This window comes from Stenella coeruleoalba, assembly GCF_951394435.1.
Source record: "Stenella coeruleoalba genome assembly, chromosome: 12".
NCBI classification, from domain to species: domain Eukaryota; kingdom Metazoa; phylum Chordata; class Mammalia; order Artiodactyla; family Delphinidae; genus Stenella; species Stenella coeruleoalba.
Genome location: NC_137158.1, coordinates 73,617,281 through 73,644,261, shown reverse-complemented (window position 1 = coordinate 73,644,261; position 26,981 = coordinate 73,617,281). Strand labels below are relative to the sequence as shown.

Sequence of the window (26,981 nt, the reverse complement as noted above, 5' to 3'; positions counted from 1 at the left end):
GAAGGACTTACTGTCATATTCCTGTAACAGCTCCACGGCTGTCAAGAGAACAGCTCTGTGCTCTGGGTCCCGGATATTTAACTCGTCCAAATCTTCCTCCTCCAGGAGCTTAAAGGTGTCCAAGTCTTCATATCCATTGAACAGGAAAGTGGGCATGTGCTCCTGGAGGGAAACAAGACAGAAGTGAGTCAGCAGCCCAGCCATGTGATCCACGACCGATGACCGGCCTCAAACCCCTAAACTCTTTTTCTATAGTCATTTTTATGCTAATTCAAACATTAGTAAGTATCCTTTGTAGCACAGTCTGTACCTCCCAGTCCTACAGTGGGGCAGGCGGGGCACTTCATCCATCAGGGGTTAAGAAGATTTACACTGCAGGCTGAGATGACTCCACTGGCTTGCATTTTAATTGTGCCCTTGCTGTGAGCTGAAGCCTGTAATGCCACCCAGTGTGCAGCGGAGGAGATTCTTCTTTCATTTAGAGCTGCTGAAATCCAGCTCACAGAGACCTGTGACCTCCTCAGTAGCAAGACAGTTTTGCAAGGAGGAAACAGAATCTACCACGTAGACCCCCCCCCACCCCCGCTAGATGCCGGGAGTAATGGCGGGAGAGAGGGTGGAGGGGAGAATCCTTACGGCCTCTGAGAAGCCAACCAGGGCGCCAGGAGTTTGTGCTTACAGCCCTTCCTGGTAGCGGCTTGAAGCTCACAGCTCTTTGGACTAGGAGCTCATTGCGACCTGGATTTATGCTATCACCCCCAGCGGAGGTCAAGGGCAGAGTCATGGTGCTGGTAACTATTTCTGTAGGATAATGGGTACTCATCATAGCAGATGCGGGGCCAGGACAGGACGGAACTAACTTTGAGGTTGATGCGATCCAGGAGATCCTCCACCGACTTGGGCTGGGGGGGTCTGCCTTTCCTCCTCCTCCTGGTGGGGCGCTTGGGCTTCTCCTCTTCCTCGTTGAGCACGTCCACGTAGATGAATTTGAATGTGCCCACCTTGTTGTTCAGCAGGCCCATCCAGGTGCCCATAGGGGGTTTGCTGATTATATCAATGATGTCTCCTTTCTGTGGCCCAGGGAACAAAGATCTTTCCGTTAGGTACACTTCCAAGCATGAACCATCTGTCAATCAGAAGTGTGAATCACACGCGTGTGAAGACACTAGGAAGACCAGAATCAGGGCTCCACGAGTCACCCGCTACGATTGGGAGTCCGGCAGATACTGGACAGGGCACTCCTGACCGTGCCAGATCTCATGGAGGCCCAAAGGCCCATCCCCTCTGGCCTCCTGCACCGCAGGACAGTGGCCCGAGGTGTCCGTCCACCAGGGCTCAGGGCTGGGTGGGCACCTGGCTCTCTAAACGCCCTGCCCTTACCCAGAGAGCACCTACTTCTTAGAAAAAGAATTCCCACCAATCAGATGTCAGTGGCAACCGCTGTCCTGTAATCGCTTCATACATTTCGTGGAACCCCATCTGTCCCATATGAATGTCACTGATGACAGAGAGAAGCCAGTTACATCTCTTCAGTTGGTGAAAGCACAGAGACTGGAGGGTGGAGGGCAACAGGAATTCTGGAGGGAAGCTGAGGTCAGAGGACAGGGCCAGAGGGATGAGGTGGTAACAAAAGAGGATTAACACGAGACCCTCCTCCATCCCCAAATGCCGGCTGGTTCTCTGTTTCATTTTCCACTACAGAGGTCGAGACCGGCTTATCAAGGTAGCAGAGACACTGGCCAGTCTGCACCACAACAGCCCAGCATTTAACAGCAAGGAGAAGAGAACATCTCCTAAGGCAACAAGGCACCCCGTGTTACTGCTCCAAGGCCAGGCAGACACACACCTTGAGCTTCAGTGAGTCTGTGTCATAGGGGCTGGGCGTGAAGTCGGTGTGCACCCTGGCGCGCCCACAGAATGGGCCCCGGTACGGGGGCTCCTCGTCATCACCGTCTTCCGACTTAACACTCTCCCTGTTGCTGGTCGAGGAATCGGTGGTGCTCACTGTTTGACCACCTGTACAGGAAAACAGGCAGAACACGGGTCAATACAGATTTCCTGCACAGCAAAGCTGAAGGCACTGAAGGGGGCTTCCCTGGTGGCGCAGTGGTTAAGAATCCGCCTGCCAATGCAAGGGACACGGGTTCGAGCCCTGGTCTGGGAAGATGCCACATGCTGTGGAGCAACTAAGCCCGTGCGCCACAACTACTGAGCCCGCGTTTTAGAGTCCGCGAGCCCTAACTACTGTGCCCGTGTGCCACAACTACTGAAGCCCGAGTGCCTAGAGCCCGTGCTCCGCAACAAGAGAAGCCACCGCAATGAGAAGCCCGTGCACCGCGACGAAGAGTAGCCCCCGCTCGCCGCAACTAGAGAAAGCCCGCGTGCAGCAACGAAAACCCAACATAGCCAAAAATAAATAAATAAATAAATTTGTTTAAAAAAAAAGAAGACACTGAAGGCATCACAGGCTAGGAAGGTAAGAGCCAGAGGAGGGAGTCACGAGACACAGCCAAATGTCAGGACCAGAGCAGAGTCCAGGGGAGGATCTGAGTTTTCTGACTGTTCTCCCTAATCAAGCCCCAATCAGACAGGGGCCTTCATCAGGTTATCTTTATGACCAGGGAATCCAGGTGACACCGAGGCTCCCGGATAGAGGACACCACCCTTAACATTCATAACCTCTCATTTGTCAGACATACTATTTTTACCCCATTTTACAGATGAGGAAACGTAACTTGCTCAAGGCCAAATGCTTTTAAAGTAGTGAGTTTAAACTTGGTCTCCTCCCCCACAGCATTCGGCAGGCACCACCATTGGACCGGGAGTGGCTGCACAGCATTTGTTTCAGGGACATCTGTCATTCTCTTCTCCTCTTATTATTTTTTTCCCCGTTTCTTAGTTGATTGTTTTATTGCCCTGATAATAATGTTTTAATCGACATTTTGTATTCATGAAAGTTAGGAAGACATCAGCTTTCTTTGTCAAGCCAGAAGAACATTATTGGCACTCCCCACTACCCGAAATGCATCAGGGAAAAATAACATTACATTATTGTGTTGAATTCTGCATAAAATGTTTCTGATTAAGGATTGGAGAATGAAGAGAAGCATCTGTCTTCTCTTTTATTAAATCCCCACTAAAATGCTAACAAAGGAATTGGATTCACTATGACAAGGAAAATGGCAGGGGGCAATGCACAGATGAGAGATTTTTACCAAAATCTGTAAGACAGAAAAGTGGTCAGAGGATCGCTAATTACTACTGTAGCTGGAGGATGTGCCCAGAGGTCAGGAGAGCAACGTGTGCGCAGCAGGGCCCTAGTCCTCTCCTCTCAGTTTGCTGCACATCTTCATGAGCCCTTCCCCTTGACCTACTCCCCCCGAGTCTCCAGATCTTCTGCTGGCGTGCTTCCCCTCTCTCCTCCAACCCAAATCATTACCCTCAATTTTGTGGCACTGCTAGACATCAACTACTAAACAAACAGGACTCTAGGGCCAGCTATTTTGCAGGTCTGTCTCTGTAACAGCACCTTAAGGGTAAGAACTTGGTCTAATTTATCTTTAAACTGCCTGAACCTGACACTCAGTAAAAGTCTGATTTTGACTCCAAGGAAATCATCTACGTTTGCAAACTAGACCTACTCATTGAACTTTGACCGCTCAGAGAGCTCCGCAGACTCTCCACAGAACCTCCGGCTTTGAGCTTGGGCTTGTCCATGTGTTCGCTGTCAGGCTGAGAGGACGGAGGCGAGCCCGGCATTCCATCAAGGCCTGAATCCTGAAATGGGTTTTGACAAAATTATGTTTCACCAGAGTGGATGGGCGTCCTTTTGTAATTCACAGCAGTTTAGCCCTCAACAACATCAGTCAAATCCATCTTTATACCCAAGTCTGATTCTTTACCCAAAATGTACCTTCCTTTTTCATCTAAATCGTTGCTTCATTTTAAAGTTGTGGTTCATGTAACTATTAATTAAACACTCAAAAAGTATTTTTCATACTCAAATAGATAGTTTTGAAAAGAATCTATCTACCTTGTAGACAAAACATTTTGTTAAAGGCTTAGAGACTCTTAGTATACTCCCTCGTTCAGTAATAACGCTGGACTTCAAATGTAGATCAGATACAACCCACTAGTAATGTAGTATCCGGAAGTATCATCATAGAATATTTAATCTATTTGAAGGGAAACATTTACACACACACACACACACACCCCACACACACACAAAGCACAGATTCTTATATTTCTGTTTACACAAATTACTAAAATTGGCTAATAAAATACCAACTTAGGACCCAGATATACAGTTGACCCTTGAACAACACAGGGGTTAGGGGTGCCGACCAGCTTTGCAGTTGGCCCTCCTTATCTGTGGCTCTGCATCTGTGGATTCAGACAACCACAGATCGTGTAGTACTGTAGCGTTTACTATTGAAAAAATCCACCTATGAGTGGACCTATGCAGTTCAAAACCTGTGTTGTTCAAGGGTCAGCTGTACAGCAAACATACCATTTTTCTGTCTATAATACAATTTCCTTAAGTCACCCTACGATTTTAGCTTCTTTCATTTCTTCTTCTGTTGTTAATAAACAGCTGGGAAGTCCCTTTTAGATCAGATGCTGACAGTAGTGACTCAGCAGTACTTCTCACTTTTGGGGTGGACAGCCCCCCATCTGCACATGTAACTACAGCACGCTCATTTGATTTGAGGTGCTAATAGATAAGACAGTATCACACTTTAAAAAGTCTGCAGTCAGAACGGTTTACTGGCCCAAAGAGAACACTTTCTGGCATATTATTACACAGCCACGAGAACACAGAACCATCTAATGGCAACCTGTTATTTGCATAATGCCGAATCATCAGAAGGGCTTTGATGAGATCTGCGGGGCCCTGCAAACATTTAAGGACAATAGAAAGGGCAGCTTCTGATCCAAAACACACTTCTGCTTTACATTTAAGGAAAGCGAGCAAACAACCGCAACAACTACAAACAGAGGGTGCATCGTTAGGAGGTTACTGAAGCTGCAAAGGATGAATTCCTGAGGTTTTCATTCCTCTTTTCTGAATCATAAAATAAGCCACCTTTCCAATTAAAATCTTTTTAAAATGCTTCTGGAAAAAACCTCCCAGTCTGAAAAACAGCAATACCAAATACACACCTCTGATACTGTATGTTCACAAGTGCTTTTTAAAAATTATTAATTTATTCATCACATATTTATTGATTACAAGAAGAGGTACTATTTCAGAGGCTGGGCATAGAGCAGGAACAGAGCAGATAAAAATCCTTACTAAAACAGTCGGTGTCTTTGCTCAAAAGTTTTTTTTTTAAAGCCTTACAATGTTAATTTCCTCTCTCTAAAAAGCATTATAATGATTCCTTCTTTTTTTGATTATGTGAAATGACCACTTTAAAAAAAAAAACAGAACTAAAACTACAAGACATCAATATAGTAGTAAAATTATAGAAAAATGCTCAAAATGACATGAAAGTTCTATGCTCATGACCCACGAAGCAGGAGACCCCTAGGAATGTAAGTGTATAAGAGCTTTTAGTCGATGTTTCAATTTGGGGGAAAAGCCAACTAAATAAAGCGCTTTAACGCGTGGCACTGCTTTCACTGGCATAAAGTCTGTCTCACTCGAGCGTGCACAGCTCGCTTCATGGATGGGCAGAAATATAGAATCACCATCACTCCCATACCCATAGGGACAAGAGACGAAAAGATTAAGGAAAATGTTCGTGGAGAAGAGATACTGGAGGCAGCCAGACTTCCCCTGCAGGTCTGACCGGCCAGTTTCTCAATCTGAGCACTCTCATCGTTTTGCATGGTTAATTCTTTGTTTCCATGGACTGTCCTGCACATCGTAAGATGCATCCCTGACCTCTATCCTCTAGATGCCAGTAGCACCCAACACCACCCCACTCTAACCCACTGCCACTATTAAAAATGCCCCTAGCCAATGCCCCTGGGGTTGGTGAGGGAGAAAAATCAACACCCCCCAACACACCCCCAATACCCCACGAGAACCACTGTAATAAGCTGAAGATGTGCAGGTTTTGTTTGAAGCACAGCGCCGGAGGCTGGCTAGCTGGTTCAAACAGGGGGATGCTTGGTTTTTAGCTCACCATGTCCACCAGAGGGCAGCAGCTGAGCAAAAATGCCTGCTTTCCCTGCTGTTCTATTTGGTAGATAAAGCAGCATTACCTACATATTTCTTAAGTAGACAAACAGTTCACAAACGGAGACTTCAACAGACTACAGAATGCATACTATTAAGGTGCCAGAGGAGAGCGTTTTGAAAATCGAATGGTCAAAATTATCTCAGGCCCAGCCTTCCAAGTGTCTTTATTCCCTCCACCCATAAAAAGAAGACCCATAAAAAGAAGGTTATGTTCCTAGAGATGAACTTATAGAATTGGGGAAGGGAGTGGTGTCAATTCTGTGATGTCTTAAAGCCTGCAGATAGGGATGGTTAGTGAACACACCCCTGCAGAAACACAATTACTGTGTAAGTCTTGCAGCCAGGAAGCACTTTCTGACTTTACTTCTCAGACTTGCTACACGCTCCTAAGAACAACTTATGCTACATTTATTTGAAAAGTCGGCTAAGAAAACTTGACTGTCTTTTTAAGGTTTGATTCTGGTGATGGCCATTGTGGAGCAAGGAATATTTTAGAAAATAAAATCCTTCCTTTGTGTTCTAATTTTTAGTGCTTATTGCATTAACGAATAATCATTTCTTTACAGGTCTGTCTTTTTCTCTCATCTGTACATAGAAGTCAGGGCCTGCTTTGTATTCCCAGCACCAAACCTGGTGCTCGGGTGACCCTAAGCGCTTAACAAATATTTGCTGAATCCAATGTTTGTCTACATAAACCAAGCATGGTCCTGGAGCCTGGTTAATGCCTGTGAATATATTTAGCACCATTTAAAATCTCAGACCAACAATCCTCAGCTTTTCTTGTTGTTGGGAAGAACCAAGGGGGCTTTTCGCTCAGCTGTCACATACCTGCTCAGAGACAGAGCTGCTGTATTTTTTAGACATTCTCTTCCTCATTGTCTCTTTCACTGATTTCACCTTTTTTCCAAGAGAGATTCGAGAGGCGGTAGGTGATTTGATTACTTCTTTATACACAAAATCTCCTTCTTTACCCTGCAAAATAAAATGTTATAAGTATCTTAATCACAGAAAATGAAGCCCACAAACAGGTTTTATTATTCAAACCATGAATGTCCTACCTCTCAGCAAAACATTGGCATGCTCCAGGATCTCCACATTTTTCTTACGTTAACTCAGTGCTATGTTATTTATCTTTTTGATTAAAAATTAAAAGCTATTGACTAAGTGACTTTTGCTTATTTGTTTGCTTAAAGTGGGATGTGAGTCACTTTGTTTTATTTAAACTTAGTATATTCTTCTCCTGGTACATGTTTTCCCACCATTTTAAATACCCAAGGGGACTGTATCTTATCAATAAAGAATGATTTAGATGAACCAATGTTCACTTAATCCCAGCAGTGGGGAAGAAGTAAAGGGTACTACTACTGAATCACCCAAGAAAGTGGTAAGAACAAAATGGCAGATCTCAGTGATTAGAAGTCCAGCATCTGGGAACTTCCCTGATGGTGCAGAGGTTAAGAATCCACCTGCCAATGCAGGGGACACAGGTTCGATCCCTGGTCTGGGAAGATCCCACATGCTGGGGAGCAACTAAGCTCATGAGCCATAACTACTGAGCCTGCGCTCTGGAGCCCATGAGCCACAACTACTGAGCCCGCATGCCACAACTACTGAAGCCCATGCACCCTAGAGCCCGCAAGCCATAACTATTGAGTCCATGCACCACAACTACTGAAGCCTGCACGCGCTCTAGGGCCCGTGTGCCGCAACTATGGAGCCCGTGTGCTGCAGCTACCGAAGCCTGTGCGCCTAGAGCCCATGCTCCGCAACAAGAGAAGGCACTACAATGAGAAGCCCACCCACTGCAATGAAGAGTAGCCCCGCTCTCCGCAACTAGAGAAAGCCCATGAGCAGCAATGAAGACCCAACGCAGCCAAAAAAAAAAAAAAAAGTCCAGCATCCGATCAGATTTATATCATTGTAGCACTTCGTGTGGCCAACTCCTAAGACTGTGTAAATTTTCTTTTCTGAACAAGTTAGACTGTGGTCTCCTTTCATTCTATTTTGCATTAAAAAACAAAACAAAGCATTCCCCTGAGGGGAAAAAAATCATACTTTTTAAAAGACTGACCACATAAAATTATTGGTTTATAAATCAATAAAATTTGATATCCAAATAAAATAGTTTTATTCTTCCAGGAAATTCTCAAACACTTCAAAAAAGCATAGATGGGTGCTTTCGCTAACACATGGCCGTAACAACTATACAGCACAGAATCCTCATTTCACAGTTGCGTGACCAGCTGCACAAGGGGAAAACAAAACTGTATGGAAAACTCACCTACAGCTCTGGGACCTCAGAAAGTAAACCTTAGGGAGAACCTTTACACTGTAAAGGTGGCCTGTCCCCGGACTGTGATCCAGTGGCAGGTCTGAGCAGGCGGTCACCTTGGCCCTGAGGAGTCTGGCTTGCTCTGGCCCCAAGGGGACTGGGTTCATTTCGCGATACCCCAGATCAGAAAGACCTACGCTTGGTGTAGGGCTATGCACTCGGCCTATGACAAGCCTGGTTTTCAGAAATGCTGCCACGTACTCTTGGAACCCAAGTCACAGGGCTCCACGCTGTGGCCCTACCTATGTGTCACAGTCACGTGCACTTGCAACTAGTATGAGCAAAAAGCACACGTGCACCAATGACTGAGACCTTCTAAACTCATCTGGACGTGTGACTTGAAGAAACCTGGAAACCAGGGTATTAAAGAAATGATGCTTCTGCAAAGAGAGCGATGGAGGCCACAGGTGGTCATCATTCAGTCCATGTGGGACTGTGAAGAGTCTTTAAGATGGGGAAATAGAGCTTCTCTCCAAATGCGATTTGGGATCCCGAGGAAAAGGTCACCCAGTACCGATTCTCAAAGATACTCAATGTGAAACTGTGTCAACCACATCACTTGAATCCAAATCTTTTGCTTCCCCTCTGATGTATACTCACCAATGGGTCAGAATTATTACTGCCAATGTGCAGAGAACGATTTGTCAAGTCAAATCCTCCAAAACTGCAGGTTCTCTGTGGAAAGGAGAGGGCAGAGCACTAACAATCCAGTTATGCTAAGACCATCCAGTAGCGCCAACCCAACACACGTCCCCTTTGTAGGATGTCACGGACCCACAGACGTGTTACAGGATGAGTAAGAGACGAGAAATGATGACGAAAAAAAATACATGACTCATGTTATAAGGAGACGCCACTCATTCTGCCCTTCCACAGGCCACTGGAACTGTGCCTACACCAGAGGTTCAGAATCCCCTTCACAGGCAAAAACCAACGGGTAAAAAAAAAAAAAAAACACACCAACCAAAAAACCATACATGTGTTAAGTGCTCTAAGATTCCTTGTCTCTTAGCAACAAAATTTCCCTTCCAGACCCCTTAATATCGGCTGCATACAGTAGTGATAATGAGGGAACATGTATTAGGGAACCCATGTGCTCAGAGTGGTCTTGGAAACCCAGATGTGAAGTCCTATAGCCCTGCCACTGACAGCAGGCTTTTCTGAGGGACTCTTGTTTTGTTTAGTTTTAAATCGCTGAGATGGAGGGAAAAAGGTTATGTTTATAGTAGAGTCCAATCAGGCCAAGAGGATTACTCACTCATTGCTTCCCTGACCTAGCCAAAAATGCTGATAACTCTCCCATCTAACTGCCCAACTTAATTACTTATGACCCTTTCCTCAGAGTGTATGAAATAAAGACACCACATTTGCCCAGAAAGAAAAAGATTGATTCCGTGACTATCTCTGACCACACTACTTTAATTTCAATAGGAAAAACACTGATAGAATGAAAACTTCACTGTCCTTTCGGTTCGTTTCAAACTTTATGGACTGCTTATGTTTCAGTGCTTTTATATTTCCAGAACTTGGTTTGAATTCTCTGCTGTTTTTCTAGCAAAAGCTACTCAAGCACCACCTCTCCCCGCCAACCCCCACATCTTTAAGAAAAAGGAGAAATTCAAAGCACATTAATTTTTGTTATCACCGATTATCTTCTTAAGCAATTGGTAATAAAATGTGAATCACAGATTTGGGTGCCAATATTTTGTATTACCCGTTTCTCAGAGAACTCTAGTTAACAGCTATTAAAAGGAAGAAATGAACAGAAAAGCACAACATATACTATAAACATTGCTTTTTTAAAATAAATACACCTTAGATACATATTAACTGAACTGAGAAAGTAGAAACATCCAGGAAGGAAAGTGCCTAGGTTTTTGGAATCACACAGATAGGGACCCAAATCCTGGTTCTACCACTTAACTTGCTGTGTGACCACAGGTGGAGTACTGAACTCTCTGAGCTTTGGTTTCTTCATTAGTAAAATACTATCTATAGCCTATATTTGAGACTTCTAGCACACTGCCTGGCACAAAGCAGACACTCTAGGAATGTTGGTTTCTTCCATTACTTTTCATTAGGGCCACACTGAGAATTTGGTAGCTTGTCCTGACAATTGTTATATTGAAGTTTAGGCTTAGTCAACATTCTAAATATGCAAATGAAGAACTGGAGCTTAGTTCTGGGCCTTATAATTCTGGGAGCTTCAAATGTAAAACCAGAGCAATCCCAGGAATGGGCCAAGAAGTGAAAGAGAGCAGGTGTAGCAGAAGGAAAGGCCAGGAGATACAGAAGTGTTATATTTCAGGATAACCGACATTCAGGATATCACACAGCTGGTCTTCTCCTTCAGCAACGCTGTTGCTGCTGTTTTAAGTAATCAACCACAGACATAACCTTCAATGGACATCATTCTCATTTTATATAAAAATATCAATGGACAATCTGACTTCCCTTACAGTCAACTTAACTGGATCTATATCTACTCTATAAAAAGAGAAAGACCTCTGCAAACAAAAGCACTCACCAAATCCCCTAATCTGCAAGCAATGTTAGGACCATCTCTCAAGGCTAATTTTTAACTTTAACTTTCCCTTTGCAGCTTATAGTGCCAAATAAATTTTCTCATTTTTGCAAAGGCAGTCATTTTATTCTAGTTCCTCTCCTGTGACTCAGGGCTCCACAGACACAGTATGGCGTCCAGATGCCTCATCGTTTTACGGCTTTTGTACTTCCCTGCTTTGAATTCCAACACCGACTGCAGCACTGGAGCCCAGCATGTTATTTCTGATGCATATGAAATAACTGACAAAGAATTTATGTGGAAACTACAACTGCAATAAATTAGAAGCTCATTTATGTCTTCATATGACTGCTGCATGCATCGTCTCCTAAAATAAGAAGTTTAGAGGAAAGAGTGGACTGGTTTTCTTAACTACCAACTAAAACCTCTCCCAGTGACATGCTAAGATATTTGGAACTGATTCTTCTTTATCAATGGACGATGAACAAAATATAACCGTCAGCACCACCTGAACTAATCTCCAACTTTTTCCGTAATGTCAGGTAGTTCTTGAAGCAGCACTCTTTCAACAGAGAAAACAAGAGAGAATAGTAAAAGAATGTAAACCAATCTTTGGTGGTCTACACGAATAACGCTTAAATGAGGTTTTTCAAGTTCAAACATCTCCTGTACGGATAATTACAAGAACATTTTAGATAGATGCTTGTGGATGAGAAGTACCAGTCAATGGAATGGTCATGCAGCTGAAAACACGTTTTGGGGGGGTTTGGATTTTTGTTTTTTAATGGACAAAATTCCAAAATGTCATGCATGTCTGTTTCCCCAAACAAAAATTGAATGACCAAATAAAAAGCAAAACAAGCGACCGTTTCCAGTGAGTACAAAGCATTGTCATTTCCCTGAGGTTTCATCAAGCAAATATGGCATTTTTTGAAAGACAAAAAGATCAAGGTTGAAGAGTAAAGGAAACTATACTTTTGAATAAAATGAAAGAGATATATGACAAGAAGAAAGGAAAACAATTTTTAAGTAAACCAAGTAAAGAAATTATTTTAATCCCTTAAAAAAAACCAGAAAAACAAAAAACCCTCTTCTGTTGTTAAAACACTTATATTCTGGGACCTCCCTGGTGGTCTGGTGGTTAACACGCCGAGCTTCCACTGCAGGGGGCACAGGTTCGATCCCTGGTCGGGTAACTAAGATCCCAACATGTTGCACAGGGCGGCCAAAAGAAAAAGAACTTACATTCCCCTATGTTCTCTGAATAACTAGAAAATTAAATTTTGTTTTCTTGATTGTACAATTATACTTACAAGAAACGGTATGTACAAATTTCTGATTTAGCACTGAACACGTATTTCAGCAAGTATTAAAACTGTCCAGTACTGCCTCAAATTCACAGTACTTTAAAAATACCCAGCCTCAGGCTGGTACTGGGGATAGAGGTTACAGAGTGCCACTTATACAGGGGGTGGAATTGGTACGTGAAAACAAGCTTGTCCAAATGTCCATACTCAAACGTCAGTGAAGAATTAATCACTGGCTCACAATGTGCACACAAGGGCCCACAATGGCACAAATCTTAGAAATATAACTTCTAGAGAGAAGGTCCTGATGAAGTTATATCATTAACCTGGCAATAAATAATATAAGGGATACATGAGCAGCTCAAGGCACTCAACTGGAAAAATTCTCAGTATTGCATGATTTAAACCCATGGGGCTGAGTCATCAATTTACACAGAAGAGGTGGATCTGTTCTATCAAGGTCATGTCCAAAGGTAGAGAGGCAGATGAACTAGGCAGAACACCTCGGAAGGTAAAAAACAAATTATACCAAGACTAGGTAGCCACAGGTATTTCCCAAAAGATCTGTGGGTCAGAAATGAAGGAGTGACAACAAGAAATAATAACAAAGAACTGTTATTTTACAACAAAAACAAAACCAACCGAGGCTGTTGCCATGACAAAGAGCCAGAGGAAAAGCTGTTAACTGATAATATTAAAAGTGCTGCAAGATTTATAAGAATGTGAAAAAAGTGGAGATCGAGCAAGAAAGTCAACACATGGGAATATTTGGAAAACCTAAGGGCTGGTACGGACCTAAGCATCCTTTAAGGAGGGCATTGACCCCAAAAGCAGAACTTGATTGAATGAATTTAAATTACAGCAACCATCTGGGCAAGAACATGTTACAAATGTGAAGGAACTCTGGGAGAAGCCATCATGGGAGGTGGCAGTACAGTCTACTCCTTCAGACCTATAAAAGGGGACAGGCCAGCAGACCCAAGTGGATTAAGCAGGGCGCCAGGGGCCAGGAAGTGCACAGTTCCTCCACACCCTGTGCCATTTTATATGGGCTCTTGTGCAAACTAAAAGTTGGGTGGGAATTTCAGGGGGGAAATCCCTATGTTCTCCAGTTCAATATAAGTCTTGCCCTGAAAATAAATTTTACTAGGTCTCTAATAATTCAGTAATAAAATTGAAGACCATTTCATTATTTGAAAGTAAGTACTTTATTCCTTGCTATGTACAGAATAATCTATGGGGCAGTGGAGGACATTTCCAAACGTTGATCCTTTTGTTTAAAAAAGATAAGCACATCAAATATACTTAAGTAAAACAAAAGAGCTCTAATTTTTCTTTCCTTTTAGATTTGAGAACTTTCCGTCTGCCCCTAGTAATAAAAGAAAGCACCTTACAGTGTTTTTTCGAATCACCAAATTGGCAATGATGATGGTGGCAATCTACCGTGAGCTAGTTCCTACTGTTTTAACTCACTGAGAGAAGAAACATCTCTCTTAAGGGCAAAACTTCCTTCTGTTTTGAATCAGCTTCCTTGAGGCCAAGTAACACGATGGCTGCGACTCAAGACAGCCACTTCTAGAAGGAGGCCAGACCCCACCCCTGTACCCTGAGAGCCCTTCTCTGGATCAGCTTCAATGTTTAGTTTTAAATTAAAACTCAAACAGCTTCAACTGGCAAGAGGACAAATGGGAAAGAGGGAGAAGCCATTCCTCAAGGAAAGTGGGGGTAGGAATGGAGGTGATGGAGGGACAGAGCATGAGAAGAGCAGGGAGGACGCCAGCCTGCACGCAAGAAAGGCCATAATGCTTGACTGCACATCACAGAAATGACAAGGCCGTCCCCATGACTGTCTTTGTGACTCACGGACTTCTGGCGGATTCTCAAGAGAACCCTTTTGGTACAGCGGTCCACCGTGGCGGCCCACTTCCTCCTGGTCTCCTCCTCCTCCAGCAAGCACCGTCTCAGGTCCTGCTTCTCGGCCTTGCTCAGGGTCCTGTCTGAGGCAGGACGCACTAGCTGGGTCAGGTTCAGGTGGCTGTACAGGCTGCGCTCCACCACGTACGTGACATTGAACTCGCTGACGGAGGGGCGCCCGCGCACCCTCCTGCCGGGGCCGCCACTGACCCCGCCCCCTTTGGGTTTCTGCCGGAGCAGCTGCAGGTCGCAGGTGGTGCTGTTGATGCCTTTTCTAGAGGGACGCTGGCAGAGGAAAGCTCTAGAACAGGAATAATTAGTATCCGTTTTCTTCAAGCGGATCTGCTTCCGGACGCTCTGAACCTCCTCTAGGGACACTAGGAGGTGGTGCCGGCGACGGTGGCTGTCGTAGAAGCAAACACCATCGGTACTTACCCCGTGGCTCAGGGACCCGAGACCCTTCTTCATCTCCCCCTCGGTGAGGGAGCGGGACACCTTCTGGGCCTTGTCGTCTTCTGGGTAGGAGAAGAACGTCCCCATCTTCTTGGGGGGCTTGATCAGGCCCCGGCTCTCTCCTTTGCTGAAGGTTTTGACCAGCTTCCGGCCGGCACCCCAGGTGTCCAGGCTGCTGGATGATGGAGAAGTGGTGAGAGAGTCTGAATCATCTTCTGGAGGTTTCTCAGGAGAGGCATCGAAGAAAAATGGCTTCTTGTGCACTCCAGAGTACAGGGCAGACCTTTCATCCGGGACCGGGGAACTCTCAAACACCTGCTCCTCCCCGCCTGGAGGGAATCAACACAGACACAGTCACGGGTTCCTGTCAACAAACCTTTGCGTCCTCTCACAGATTTGCCTTTAGACCCCCAACCCTGCAAAAAATAAGCTAAACCATGCGGCGACCGCAGTGACGCCCCTCCCCACACTCACTTACCCTCCAGAAACCCAGCTCCTGCTTAAATAAATGCACATAAAGAAGAAAAGAAACTGAGCAAATAATGGTTTCACACAGGCTTACTGTTAAAAGGTTTCAGATGCGATTTCTCCTCCTCCTCTCAATATCTTTGTAGACCAAACACCTTAACAGACCTATTAAAAATGGCATTTGGACACTCGAAGCCCATCCATAACACAATATTCCTTAGCATTTAACGATAATTATCCTTCCCAGTTTGCAAGTGCAATCCTCAGAAGCTAGGAATCAATCGTTCTCCCTTCTGAAAGGCTCTCCTGTTGAGTCTGGCTGGCTTTTTATAGTCAGAGTGTGATGAATGCCATGTGGCTGACAGTAATTTTTTTATTGATACATATGCCATTTAAGTAATTAAGTCACCAAGGGAGAAGTCTGGGTGAGGAAACGCCATAAAGGGTCGTAGATTGCAAATGCAACTGACAAACGGTCCCCACTTGATAAGCCAAACACAAAAAGTTGCGGAGCTGGGGGACCAAGACAGACATTCCCATCAACGCAGGCCCTGCTACAAAGCAGCAAGGGCATTTAAGGGCCTGGACACGCAAGCAGCCCCATGGAGTGTTCCATTTCTTCTCAAGGATTCCAGCTCTTCAAGCCATCACTGGAGGCAGGTATCCAGCCAAGACTTCCAGAGACCAGTGGAAAGGTTTGGACTTGCTGGCAGGAAAATTGAGTTCTTTTCTGCATGTGTTATGTGAACATCTGTGAGAAAAGAAGTAGGTCAAACTCTGGGTGTAGTGATCCTAACTGGCTGTGTCCCTTTAATTATAAGGAAACTTCTGAGCACTGCAGCTTTGTGCCAGCTGAATTGTGAAGGGGAAAAAGCACCAAGTTCCTTGGAACAGACGGATGGCACTAAATACACCACCTGGGATGAGGGTCCCAGTGTGTGGTTAAATGTCAAAGACGAAGGGAGAGGGTGGCTCGCTCCAGAGGAGCAAAAGATGAGCGACTGGTAGCAGGCCTTTAAAATTCCAGAAGTTTCTTAGTTTTCCAAATGATGGGAATTACAGTTACAAATATAAAAAGGACCTGCTGCTATTAAATACAACCCAAGGTTGACTTTGATGTCAAGGAGATGGTGGTGGGGAGGGAGATTCAAAATTATATCTGGTCCAAAGTTCTCCATCATCTGCAGCACAAATATATTCACTCAAGAATTATTCCCGGATCTTTCAAGGGAGTTTAAAAGCAGGGTCTGTGGTTCTGACGAATACTGGCCGGACCAGAAGCAGTGTGCACACGTCGTGAATGTCTCCCACTCCTTCCTCAGGACACCTAATATGGACTGAAGACCACGGGTCCTTACGTTACTGGAAGTAAAAATGGCAACCTCTTCCGGATACAGTCTACCCTCCACTTCCAGGGATGAAGTGATGGGGCTGAGAGGCATAGCCTGGTGGCAGGGGCAGCCCAACAGAGGACTTTTCTCTAAAAGTAGTCCAATCACAGATCATGACTTCATATTTAGCCCAGGTGTCCAGAGAGGTGTGCAAAGGCCCTCATTTACGCACAGTCTTAAGGGGCCTTGGGGAAGTTAAGGACCTGTCACTCAGCAGTGGTCTGGAAATTTTCTGGATTCTATATTTGGTGTTGTCATCAGAGATTCCAATACTTCGGTGTCACATTTGAGTTTGGGACCAGCTGGTTCACACATGCCTGTGATGTATGTAGCTCTACTTCCTGGTTCTGGCACGTCGGCATCTGGTAAAGAGTTTGGAGGGAAACATGGCAAATGCTTCCAAAGAGGCCACCTCAGCCCGTGCTGAGGGCAGTCCTCATGTGGTACATGAGGTTCTTCTGCCTGTGCCTGACCCAGGCCTGAAATCCCAGCCCAGACTGGATTCCTTGGGTTTAGAGCATTACTTCTCCCATTCACCTCTGACTTGAAAGTACAAGTATCAAGTCAAAAGTACGACAATCAAGATGCTCTCATTCCATCATCATTTGGCGTATGATTTGCTTCTTGCTCAGCTGAGATCAGAATACGGAAGGGAAGGTGATTCTGACCAGAGGAAGGAGTCAGGAGATAGGATGGCTGAATGCCAAGGATGCAGATTGATGCCCTCGATTCCAGCCCTGGCTCTGCTACTCACCACCTCCATGAGTGTGGGCAATTATTTCATCTCTCCGAGTCTGTTTCCTCACCTGGAATAATGCCTACCTATTTTATTTTATTTTATTTTATTTTATTTATTTTTTCGGCCGTGCCATGAGGCTTGTGGGATCTTAGTTCCCCGACCAGGTATTGAACTCAAACTGGACAGTCAGGGAATTCCCACTGCCTACCTATTTTATTAGTATCTATTATAAGGTTATTGAGAGGATAAAATTAAATGAAAAGAGATGTGAAGGTACTTCATAAGCCGAAAAGTACTGTACAAAAGCTAATGATTCATTAGCAGGTTACAGATGAACTGGAGAAATGAGGGAAGAGAGTGGGTGGCTATCGGCTTTGGGTAGAAGACACAGAAATGGCTGGATGAAGGGCGCCGCCCTGGCCTACAAGTTCATATTGTCTAAGGTCATGCACGCCCCAGATAAGGACTTGCAACTCAAGTTACAAGGGTAAGACTGGGTGATGGATTGTAACTCTCCTGGCTTTTCCAAGACTCCAGAGCTGGGGGGTGAGAGATGGGGTGGGAGCAGAGTACAGACCCAGGAGGTAGAGGAGTCAGGCTGCTCAGACATTAACTCCGGGTCTCCGGCCAGCTGGCTCGGTGACCATGAGTAAATTACTTCCCCTCTTTGTGTCTGTCGGAGTTTCTTTATTTGTGAAATGGGGGTAGTATCAGTGCCTGCCTCTGGTGGCTGTTCTGAAGATGACATATTAACAGGAACATAAAATCTAAAGTGTTCAGGAAAGTGGCTGGCGCACAGAAGGCTCTCCGTAAATGCTCATTATTATTCAGACAACTTAGTATTGGCACAGGCATGAGGGAAGTCAAAAGGATCAGCTCTTTGAAGGCCCAGGGGCAGGAGGAGGGGTTGTTGGGCGTATGAATCTCTCCAGCTTTGCAAAGCAGGTGCCAGGGTGGCCTCTCTGTACCAGCATCGGTTCTGTTGCTGAGGAACCGCAGAACGTTCTACCATGCACGGGATGGAGGCGTTCTCATCTAGCACGGTGCTGGGGGCAGCCTGCAGTGGATGCCCTCAGCTGCACACACACCCGGGGCCTCTCCTGGTGCCAATGGCAAGCCTGGTCAATAGCACCCCAGCTCCCCAGACACCAGACGTGTCACTGGGGATTCAAACTCACTAAATCCATCTTCCGTCTAGGACACCTAATTCATATCAAGATGAATCAAAGTTCAGAGCTAAAAGTCCGTATAGTTATTACTTTTCACCCTACAGCTACCTCTTTGGGTATATTTCCCCATTTTTTCAACTATGTCTCTCAGAGACAGTTGAATTGATTTACTCTGACATAAATATACAAATGAGAACATTTCTGCATTTTTATGAGTGTTATTCTAGTGGAAAGGCTGCCCCAACACATATGACTATCGCATACGAAGGGGCTCCTGGGTGGTAGGCCCAGGACCAGGTACTGCTCCCATTTATCTCATTTATGGACAAGACCCACCAATCTATGCATGATATATGAGATTTAACTTTGGCAAGCATGCATGAGGTTTGTTTTAAAAATGCAACACTCCCAAGGTTGAATGATGGCTCTTCCATATGGTTCTACTTAATATTACCAAACGACACTGTGTGTGATTTCAGTAAGAGCTGCCACGGGGAGAGGAAGTCAGGCTATATTCTGTCCTGTGAAATCATGACAGACAGGCAGGTATTAAAACAGCCAAATGTAAACCAGCATTGCACCCGGAATTACCATGCAAAAGACACCCAGATGAAACCCTGGAACTAAACACAGCTCTAAGTTTATGAAACTGGCCGTGAAGCAGATAGAGTCTCTCTCCCTCTGTCTCTCCCTCTGTTTCTCTGTCTCTCTCCTCTTTTCTTTTCCCTTTTTAGCTCCACTTTCCCACAGTTACCCCCTCACCTTCAGTATTCCTCCAGGGGATTTAAACTGATAATTACATCAAACAAAAATTTTAAGAACAGCAGTAATAACAACAAGAAACGCTCATCTATTTAAATAAAGGGGAATTCAGTTCCTTCCAAGGTTTGATTTATGTACAACAAAAAAGCCTCTATAATGATATTTTTTAAACCTACATGTTAAAATTTTGAACTTCCTCGCAATGTAGATGTGACACTTCAACAAGTAATGTGCTTTAAAAAAAAAAAAATTCTTTCCAGTACTTCCTTCAATTCACTAATTGTTTTCCAAACAGGAAATCTTACTCTTTTATTGTAACTTTTTGCAAGAATTTTACAAGATGCTGCAAACACACTTTACTAACAATAAGAAAGATGGACACGGTTGAGATTCAAACTGTCATAATTGCACTTCAAAGGTTAACTATTCATTGCAATAAATCCAAGCTCATGCCCCTTTCGATATTATTGCTTCCTCTGACAAGTGGCTTAGCCAGGGATCTAGCTCTTAAGAATCCACGTAGAATGCGAGGTCCTTAAAGCCTCATTGGAACCGAGACTTGAGACTGTTTACAGGAAGAACAAATCATCCCTCAGAGATCTGAAAGGACATTAAGTGCCTCGTCTGTTAGATGTTTGAGATGGAGGTATATTAACTTTGGACTAAATTCACAGGGTTAGAACCACCATCCTTTTGGGAGCAGAGGCTTATGCTCAGAAGGTGATATAAAATAAAGTTTATATAAAATGGTGTAAGGTCAAAATGAAAGCCGTACCACATCTTGAGAAGATTTCATTGTCATACGCTAGCCATTTCCCCTCTTTGTAATGCTGAAATAACTAAGCCCCTGGAATGCTGGACGCCAGGATCCTTCGTCCCGGAAGGTACTGAGCGTCGCCCTGCTCACCTGCAGACCCGAATTCTCCCTCCGCCAGCCTCAGCCGGAACTCAAGCCATTTTCTACTTTCATATTTTCTACCGACAGACGGACCCCAAATGATTGACTTTGGAATAAGCGGGGTAGAGTTTGCTTTTTTACCTTCAGGGCTGGGCTTCTTCATTTCTTCCACCCTGATTAGTTTCTTTCTCACTCTGCGAGTGGAGTTTACCAGCTTGTGTAACCTCTTAAACTTCACCGACTCTTCCGTCTCATCATCCGACTGTTCTCTTGACTGTCAAAGAAACAAAGGAAAAGTTAATCAGATAATTGCCCGGTGCAGCTCCGCCTCACTGCCAGTCTGAACTCTGGGCAGCTCTGCAGCTGAACTTGGGGCACCGACAAAGCTGCCCAACAGGTTCTTGGAGCAACACGTATCATCATCTTAAGGTCTAACTTGGTGGAGAATTAGGTCCTAGGCACCACAACACACACCGATGCCCTGGCCCGGCATGTGGTGCATTTGTCTCAATGAATTCCGGGTCTCCTTCAGAGAACTCGGGCAGGATGCTCTCCTAGGCCGGCCCTGTAATTCCAGTTACACTGCTGTGGTTTGGGCCAGGCTCTCTGTCTGGCCCATCAGGACTCGCTGCTTAACGTGGTCATCGACTACTTCTCCAAACCCAAATTCTGTTGACTTGTTCCAGTCCTCCCCGAAAATCAAAAACAGCAGGGCAGGAAAACGGAAGAGATGCAGAAAGCCATCTTCGGTCCCATCTGTGAGGACCGTCTGCCACATCTCAGCCATCCCTCCTTCGGCCTCTCCCAGCTCCTTCCGAGAGCTCACAAGGCGAGCATGGGGACAGGCCCTGCATTCCTCCACGAGGGACAAGGGAAAAAGCTGACCTTTTCAGCCATACAGTCCTGTCCATATTCCCCAGCATCCCATTTCGTTCTGCAGTGATTCAAGTATGCTCAGTCCAGCTGTTTTCCCTCAAGTATCAAACATTACAGAGAGAGAGAGAGAAAAAAAAAAGTCTCTCTGCAGCAGTGACCCAAGCGAAAAACAATCCTTTCCTTGTGAACAAAATGCGGGTCTCGTTTCCAAGTTAGCTTCAACATTCAACACGCAGCTTCCTCTGTTTTATCTGTTCAAAATGTGAAACAGAGTCTCCAACTCAGTGGATGAGCTGCCCGGGCCTGGCGCGCAGGTATCCCCGGGAGCGCAGAGCCCGGCGGAAGTGCGCAGCGTCCACAGAGCCCAGGCCGCTCGGAGCGGCTCCAGTTCACCCTGCGCATCCTGCCAACAGCCTTCTCTCCATCTCCTCCAACCTAGTTCACTGACAGAGTCCGGAGAGAAATGCCTCCAACCAAAACCAAACCACATCTCCGAACACGAGCCTAATAAGGAGAACTCCCCCCTCCAAGAAATACTCTCATCAATCCCAATTTTATAGAAACTAAATAGGTAAGCAAGAGTTAGCAGAGAACAGTTCAAGAGGAAATGAGGTAGGGATTATATTAATTACTTAGGCAGAAAAAAATAGTGCCTGCTGTGAGTCCACAAGTATTTCTGTAGCACTCTGGCCCTGCGTAAGGGAGATACGACCCATATTGTGGCCTCTGTCCTCGCCCTGGAGTTCCCAGCACTGGAGCCATTGCACTTTCTCACTGCAAAATTATAAGCAAACCATTAGCTCGCTAAAGAATAATTATTACAACCCATGAATGGCCAGTCATCGGGACAGGGGTATTTCTCAGGCTTCCCTTCTGTGAAGTATGTCAATGTCCAATTTCTTTAAAGGTCCTAGGTAAAATATTGCATACACATTTCAGAATTAAGGTTAACTGCTGGTTACCTGGTAATGAAGAGCAGAAATCGACGCCCAGATAACAGGGGAAGGAGGATACATTGCATGCTGGTAATCAGGCTTAAGGCATTTGGTCTAAATCTTAAAATGTAACAAATTAAAATAATAAGTACAGCTTCTACTACATAATGGCAATTGTCTGATTTGAATTTTACTTTTTCTTGGATGAATTGTTGGTTTGCGATGGAATGGTCAGAGTGGTCAACCAGAGGAATGAGAACTTGGTTAGCCCTCATTCTGGGTAATCAGCACCTGAACAAAACCACAGTGCATGGAATTACACATAAACACTGAAAAACATTCTGCCTTCTTGATGTATCTCGAGAGTCAAGTACTTCTAATAGAAGAGTCGACACTTGATTACAGAAAGCTTCTGTACCTACAAATCTAGACCATCTATAACCCTCACGTTAAAAAATTCTGAAGTCAAGTGAGAATGAAATAAGCACAGGTTGTCCATAAATAAGTTCCAGGAAGCTGCATCACAGGATGAAGATCACTCATACCTAGCCTGGGGGTTGCTGGTGGTGGTGTGCATGGGGGCTGGGGGGGAGTAAAAAGAGAAATGGGACCCGGAAAGGAGTACTACAAAAATCTTGAGTCCACCAAAGACACAAATCACTTGTAGGAAGCAGACCACCGGAAAGAGCTTTTCAGGGAAAAATCGAAACAGTTGAACCAGGACAGCAGATTTAAAGGCAATGCCCTCCCCTACCCCACCCCATGCCCCACCATCCTACCTTCCTCTGCCCCAGATTCACTGGGGCGAAAAAGAACATATTCCAGGTACTTATTTAATTGCTTTCACATGTTCCGTCTATTTTTGAGGAACAAGAACTCTTTAGAACTTTGAGTTAGTGTTATTTTTCTTTTTCCTTAAAAAAACTAAAAGTCTGGAGGTGTTTGCCACTGACAAATCACAAATCATAGCAACCAGTAACTTTCTTTGCATTAGCATGTTTCTGAACACTAGATGAGATAGACGCAGCACAGTTTATATGAAGAGACATGTAGGATAAAACCAAAGTCATTCAAGATATATATATCTTATTATCATTTTAAAAATAGAAAATCTCCTCTTAAGTGAGCCCGGAAGTCACTGGAGGTAGTTGAACAGTGTATCCCAAGGATGCTTTTTATTGAGAGAGGTGTTGACTTCTCACTTCCTTCTGAGTCCAGAGGAAAAAGAGTTGTGAAATATTTGCCTTTAAAAAATTCTCTCCAGCTGTTTCAACATAAAGACTCCGTAAACGGCATGCAGTTTTCTTTTAAACTAGGGAGTAAAGCTTAAATTCCTCATTTCACGTCTCTCCTTTTAAATAAGCATGTGCCACTTCCCAAATGCTGAAGAAAAGACTTGTCTTTTTATTCAGAAAATACACCCCCCCATACATGTGTGAGATGGGAGTGTGAGAATTTTTTAAAATTAAGAAACAGATATGGGTATATAAAGGAAACCCTCACACCTAGGGGAACTTTGTAGAAGATGAGGGAAATCTGCAATGTATATAAAATGAATGATTGATTCCAAGAAATAGACTCAGAGTTATTATAAAACAGGTTTTAAATAAACTACAGTGAAAAAAATAACAGTGTATGTTTATATACATTCAAACACAAGATGGCATCTCTTCCCCTCCCTGTCCTAGCCCAGGTCAGAGTGCTAAGATAACTTTAGTTTGACCAGCTTCTAAATTAGAAGGTGAAAACTCAATCATCTGTATAAAACCCCCCACCTCCAAACCTGTAGTAGAAAAGGCAACCGATTTACCCCACCAAAGGATGTGGATTTACAATACTGTAAATAGAAACATTTAATTTCCAGCCTCTCTATTGCATATTTTTCCACCAGAAAGCCCATATGGCTCAACTTTTAATTACTTTGGCTAATGCTATATGTAGTAATTCTGTGGTGAATGCTTAAGTGTTTCATTTCTGGTTTCCATGGCAACATTACATCAGATTGCAGACAGCTGGCTCCACAGTTTTAAACCATAACAAATTGACCAAGCCAAGGCACAAAACTATAGCTGCTTTAAAGAGAGAGTACACAATTTGCCTGCCAGGCTGCTGAATGAGGAGGAGCCTATGGGGCCCTTTTGGCTTGTGACGGAGGGTGGAGCCTCCCTCCTTCTCGGCTTCTTTTGGAACATGTGCGTCCCTGACACATCTGCAATGTTCTAATGGGAAAGACACGGAGCCAGCGTGGAGAACTTTTTATAACACAGCTACATTGAGGATAATCAGAAAAAAGGGAACACAATTAATAGCATCTGTAGATACAAAAATGTGTGTGCTGGAGGGAGCAAAGCATCCCCTTACTGTCCAACTGAAGCCTGTCACTGCAGGTCGGGAACAGATGCTTCACTCGCCCCTGACCTTGTAACAAACAGTTCTTGCAAATCATGATGTGCCAGAACAAATGCTTTCCAAAAGCTGCGTGGCACAGTCGCGCAGGCACAGGAGTGACGTGCTGTGATACAGATTAAACTGAACTTGCAAGGAGCAACTAGAACCCTTTTGGGGACTGCTGGAGACCTTGCTGAGCACAGGATTACAGCTGTGCCTTTTGCAGAAACACAGTTACTCAGTCTGCTTCCCCAGCTCCAAACACGTAGCATGCTGTCCCGACTAAGTTAACTTATCTCGCCCCGGAACTATGCTCGGGAACACTATATTTATGCACTTCTGAAAAGTATTCTGAAATTGGCGAGATATTCGCCTGTGAAATTCACACGATGTCGATGGCGTTAACCTTCAAGTTAAGAGAAGGAAACCAATCGCAGGTTTATGAAAAGCCGTGTGCAAAGCTGCCCAAAACCAAGTCTTCCGCACGAGAAGCCTCCACAAGTGGCAACTAAGCTCCCAGCCCCACGTACACCGAACCCCTCGCATGCCCGCTTTATTCTCAAAATAATATTCACTCCTCTCCTCCAAAAGCTATGCCTTAGTATCGGGTGAGCAAGCTAGGAAAGAATGCTCTGGGTTATAAGGTAGGGAAGTAAACAAGGGAAGAAGGATGAATCTAGAGGAATTTGGATAGGAAAGACGGAAGCATCATAGCCGGGAACAATTAAAAAGCTTTTCCTTGAAGCGACGGAAAGCACATTTCCCCCTTCACGTGAAGCGTGTCCAGCGAACTTACCGGCTTCGGCATTGAGCAGGCCTCAGGGGTGATTTTGAGCTCGTCCGGGACCCCCGCCCCCTCCCCACTCCGAGCGCGTCTTCACTCCCGCTTGCCACCTCTGGAATCTCAAAGTGATGGTGAGGCACTCCTCGAACATACTCCCTGGAAGTTACATGATCGGGCGGCTCCGCCGGCACAGCTTACGATCCGGAGGAGAAGAAAGTGAAGACACTGGTTTCAATTAGCTGCTTGTGGCCTGATCCCCCAGTTCCTCGCTAACTGCATAACTTGTAAGAAAGGCAGAAGTCATCAGCTCTAAGCAAATCTCCTATTCACCACAAGGAAAAAAGGGAGTGTTGTACGTGGCAAACAATCCCCGTTTTCACTGACGAAGGCTCCCTGACCTCCCGCTGGCCTCCAGTTCCTTAATTACTGTCTATGGAATTCCAGAGAAAGAAAAAAAAGAACGCGAGAATCTCAGCAAATCCGGGACAAGGACTCACCCTCACGAGTGACTGAACTGAAAAGAGATCTTTTTTGCAGATAGTCTTCCCAACACCCCCTGAAGGGAGTCGTCGCAATTGAAAATAGACACCTTCCAAGGGCTATTTTTGAAATTCCTGAATTAAAACGTATGATTGTGGTTTTCTCCTAAAGCTGTCACTTTCTGTCTCTCTCCCGCTTCGTATTTTTTTTTTCTTTTCTATTTTAACCACTAGAGTAAATGTAGGTCCCCTTCACTGATGCTTCTAAAACTGTCTTAACCGAATTGTTTCAATGATCACTTCAGAGCAGCTGAGTTCTCTTGGATTCTAAAATGTAAGCACGGGGACTCTGTCACTAGATGGTCATTTAATTTTCTCAGGGCTGTCTAGGGAGCGACATCACATTGTTACTTAAACAGAACACCATCTAAAAAGGCAGGACTGAAAACCCATGTGAAGTTTCCGTGACACAGGTTGTATGTCTGTATTTCCAGGGCTAAATTCATTCAGTGGGGTAAGTCATGTATTCCCATTGTGTAGTCCAAGCTACCCACTCCTAGGTGCCTCTCACTGTGTGGGTCTTTATTTATGTGCTATAAGAGGGCCCCTCTCTTGGTAGGATATCACATAGCAGAGATCCTGGGGTATCCCAGATGGCCAGAGCTCACCCTCTTTTCCTGGGCACCTGTCCTGCTCTCCTTCATCCCTTTGGCATCTCTCACTCCTCATGAAATTCCCTTTCCCTCAATTTTTCTGCCCCCAAAATGTCTCCTCCCATCATTTATCGAATTTCCCATTATTTCTCCCCACAATGGTTCGCCCCACCTTCCCTATACTGTCTGTTTCCCATTTCGCAAAGCCATTCCCTGATGCCCTCTCTGGTTTCGCATCCGCTCCCTTCCACACTGCCATCTGAGGACCCACATGTGCCCCAAGTGGTGGCAGTGCTTTCCCAATGTGGGACTTCAATCACCCGTATTTATCAAATGCTCACGATGCCCAGGCACTCTGCTGGGTATCTGCACACGTGATCTCATTTCACAGACAGTAAACGGCAGAGGAAGATTGTGACACTTCATGGTTCTGCTCCCGCAACACCCTAACTCTACCCGGGCTTCCTTCACCCAAGACTGAGAACCACACTGCGTGCATCATGGGGCTGAGAATTCCTTAAGACTGTCAGTAGAAGTCTCACTTGAATTTCTTTGTTACTTCATGAAAACTAAGAAAACGTGCATGCCCCAAAGACAGTGGGGAAATACTCACAGACTCTGGAGCTAGAATAGCCGGGCATTAATTTCCAAGTCCTCCAGCAAATCACGCTACTCCTATGGGTCTTAGTGTTCCTCCACGTAAACTTCGTCTAATC

The 26,981-nt window shown here is 44.8% G+C and overlaps 1 protein-coding gene across 3 annotated transcripts in view; it reads right to left on the bottom strand.

Annotated features, from left to right (window-relative positions):
• SASH1 (SAM and SH3 domain containing 1) overlaps positions 1 to 26,981 on the bottom strand; it is a 185,929-nt gene that overhangs the window by 15,573 nt on the left and 143,375 nt on the right. For 2 of the 3 annotated variants that reach the window (XM_079939956.1, XM_079939957.1), the window contains exons 9-16: positions 20,292 to 20,424; positions 14,706 to 15,052; positions 9,126 to 9,200; positions 7,022 to 7,165; positions 3,642 to 3,777; positions 1,847 to 2,016; positions 861 to 1,070; positions 12 to 162 (exon numbers count right to left, since the gene is read on the bottom strand). In XM_079939956.1, the coding sequence (XP_079796082.1) occupies positions 12 to 162; positions 861 to 1,070; positions 1,847 to 2,016; positions 3,642 to 3,777; positions 7,022 to 7,165; positions 9,126 to 9,200; positions 14,706 to 15,052; positions 20,292 to 20,424 (1,366 nt within the window). Of the gene's footprint in view, positions 1 to 11; positions 163 to 860; positions 1,071 to 1,846; positions 2,017 to 3,641; positions 3,778 to 7,021; positions 7,166 to 9,125; positions 9,201 to 14,705; positions 15,053 to 20,291; positions 20,425 to 25,145; positions 25,452 to 26,981 lie in introns of those variants that run through there. The other variant, XM_079939958.1, reaches the window with a different exon arrangement.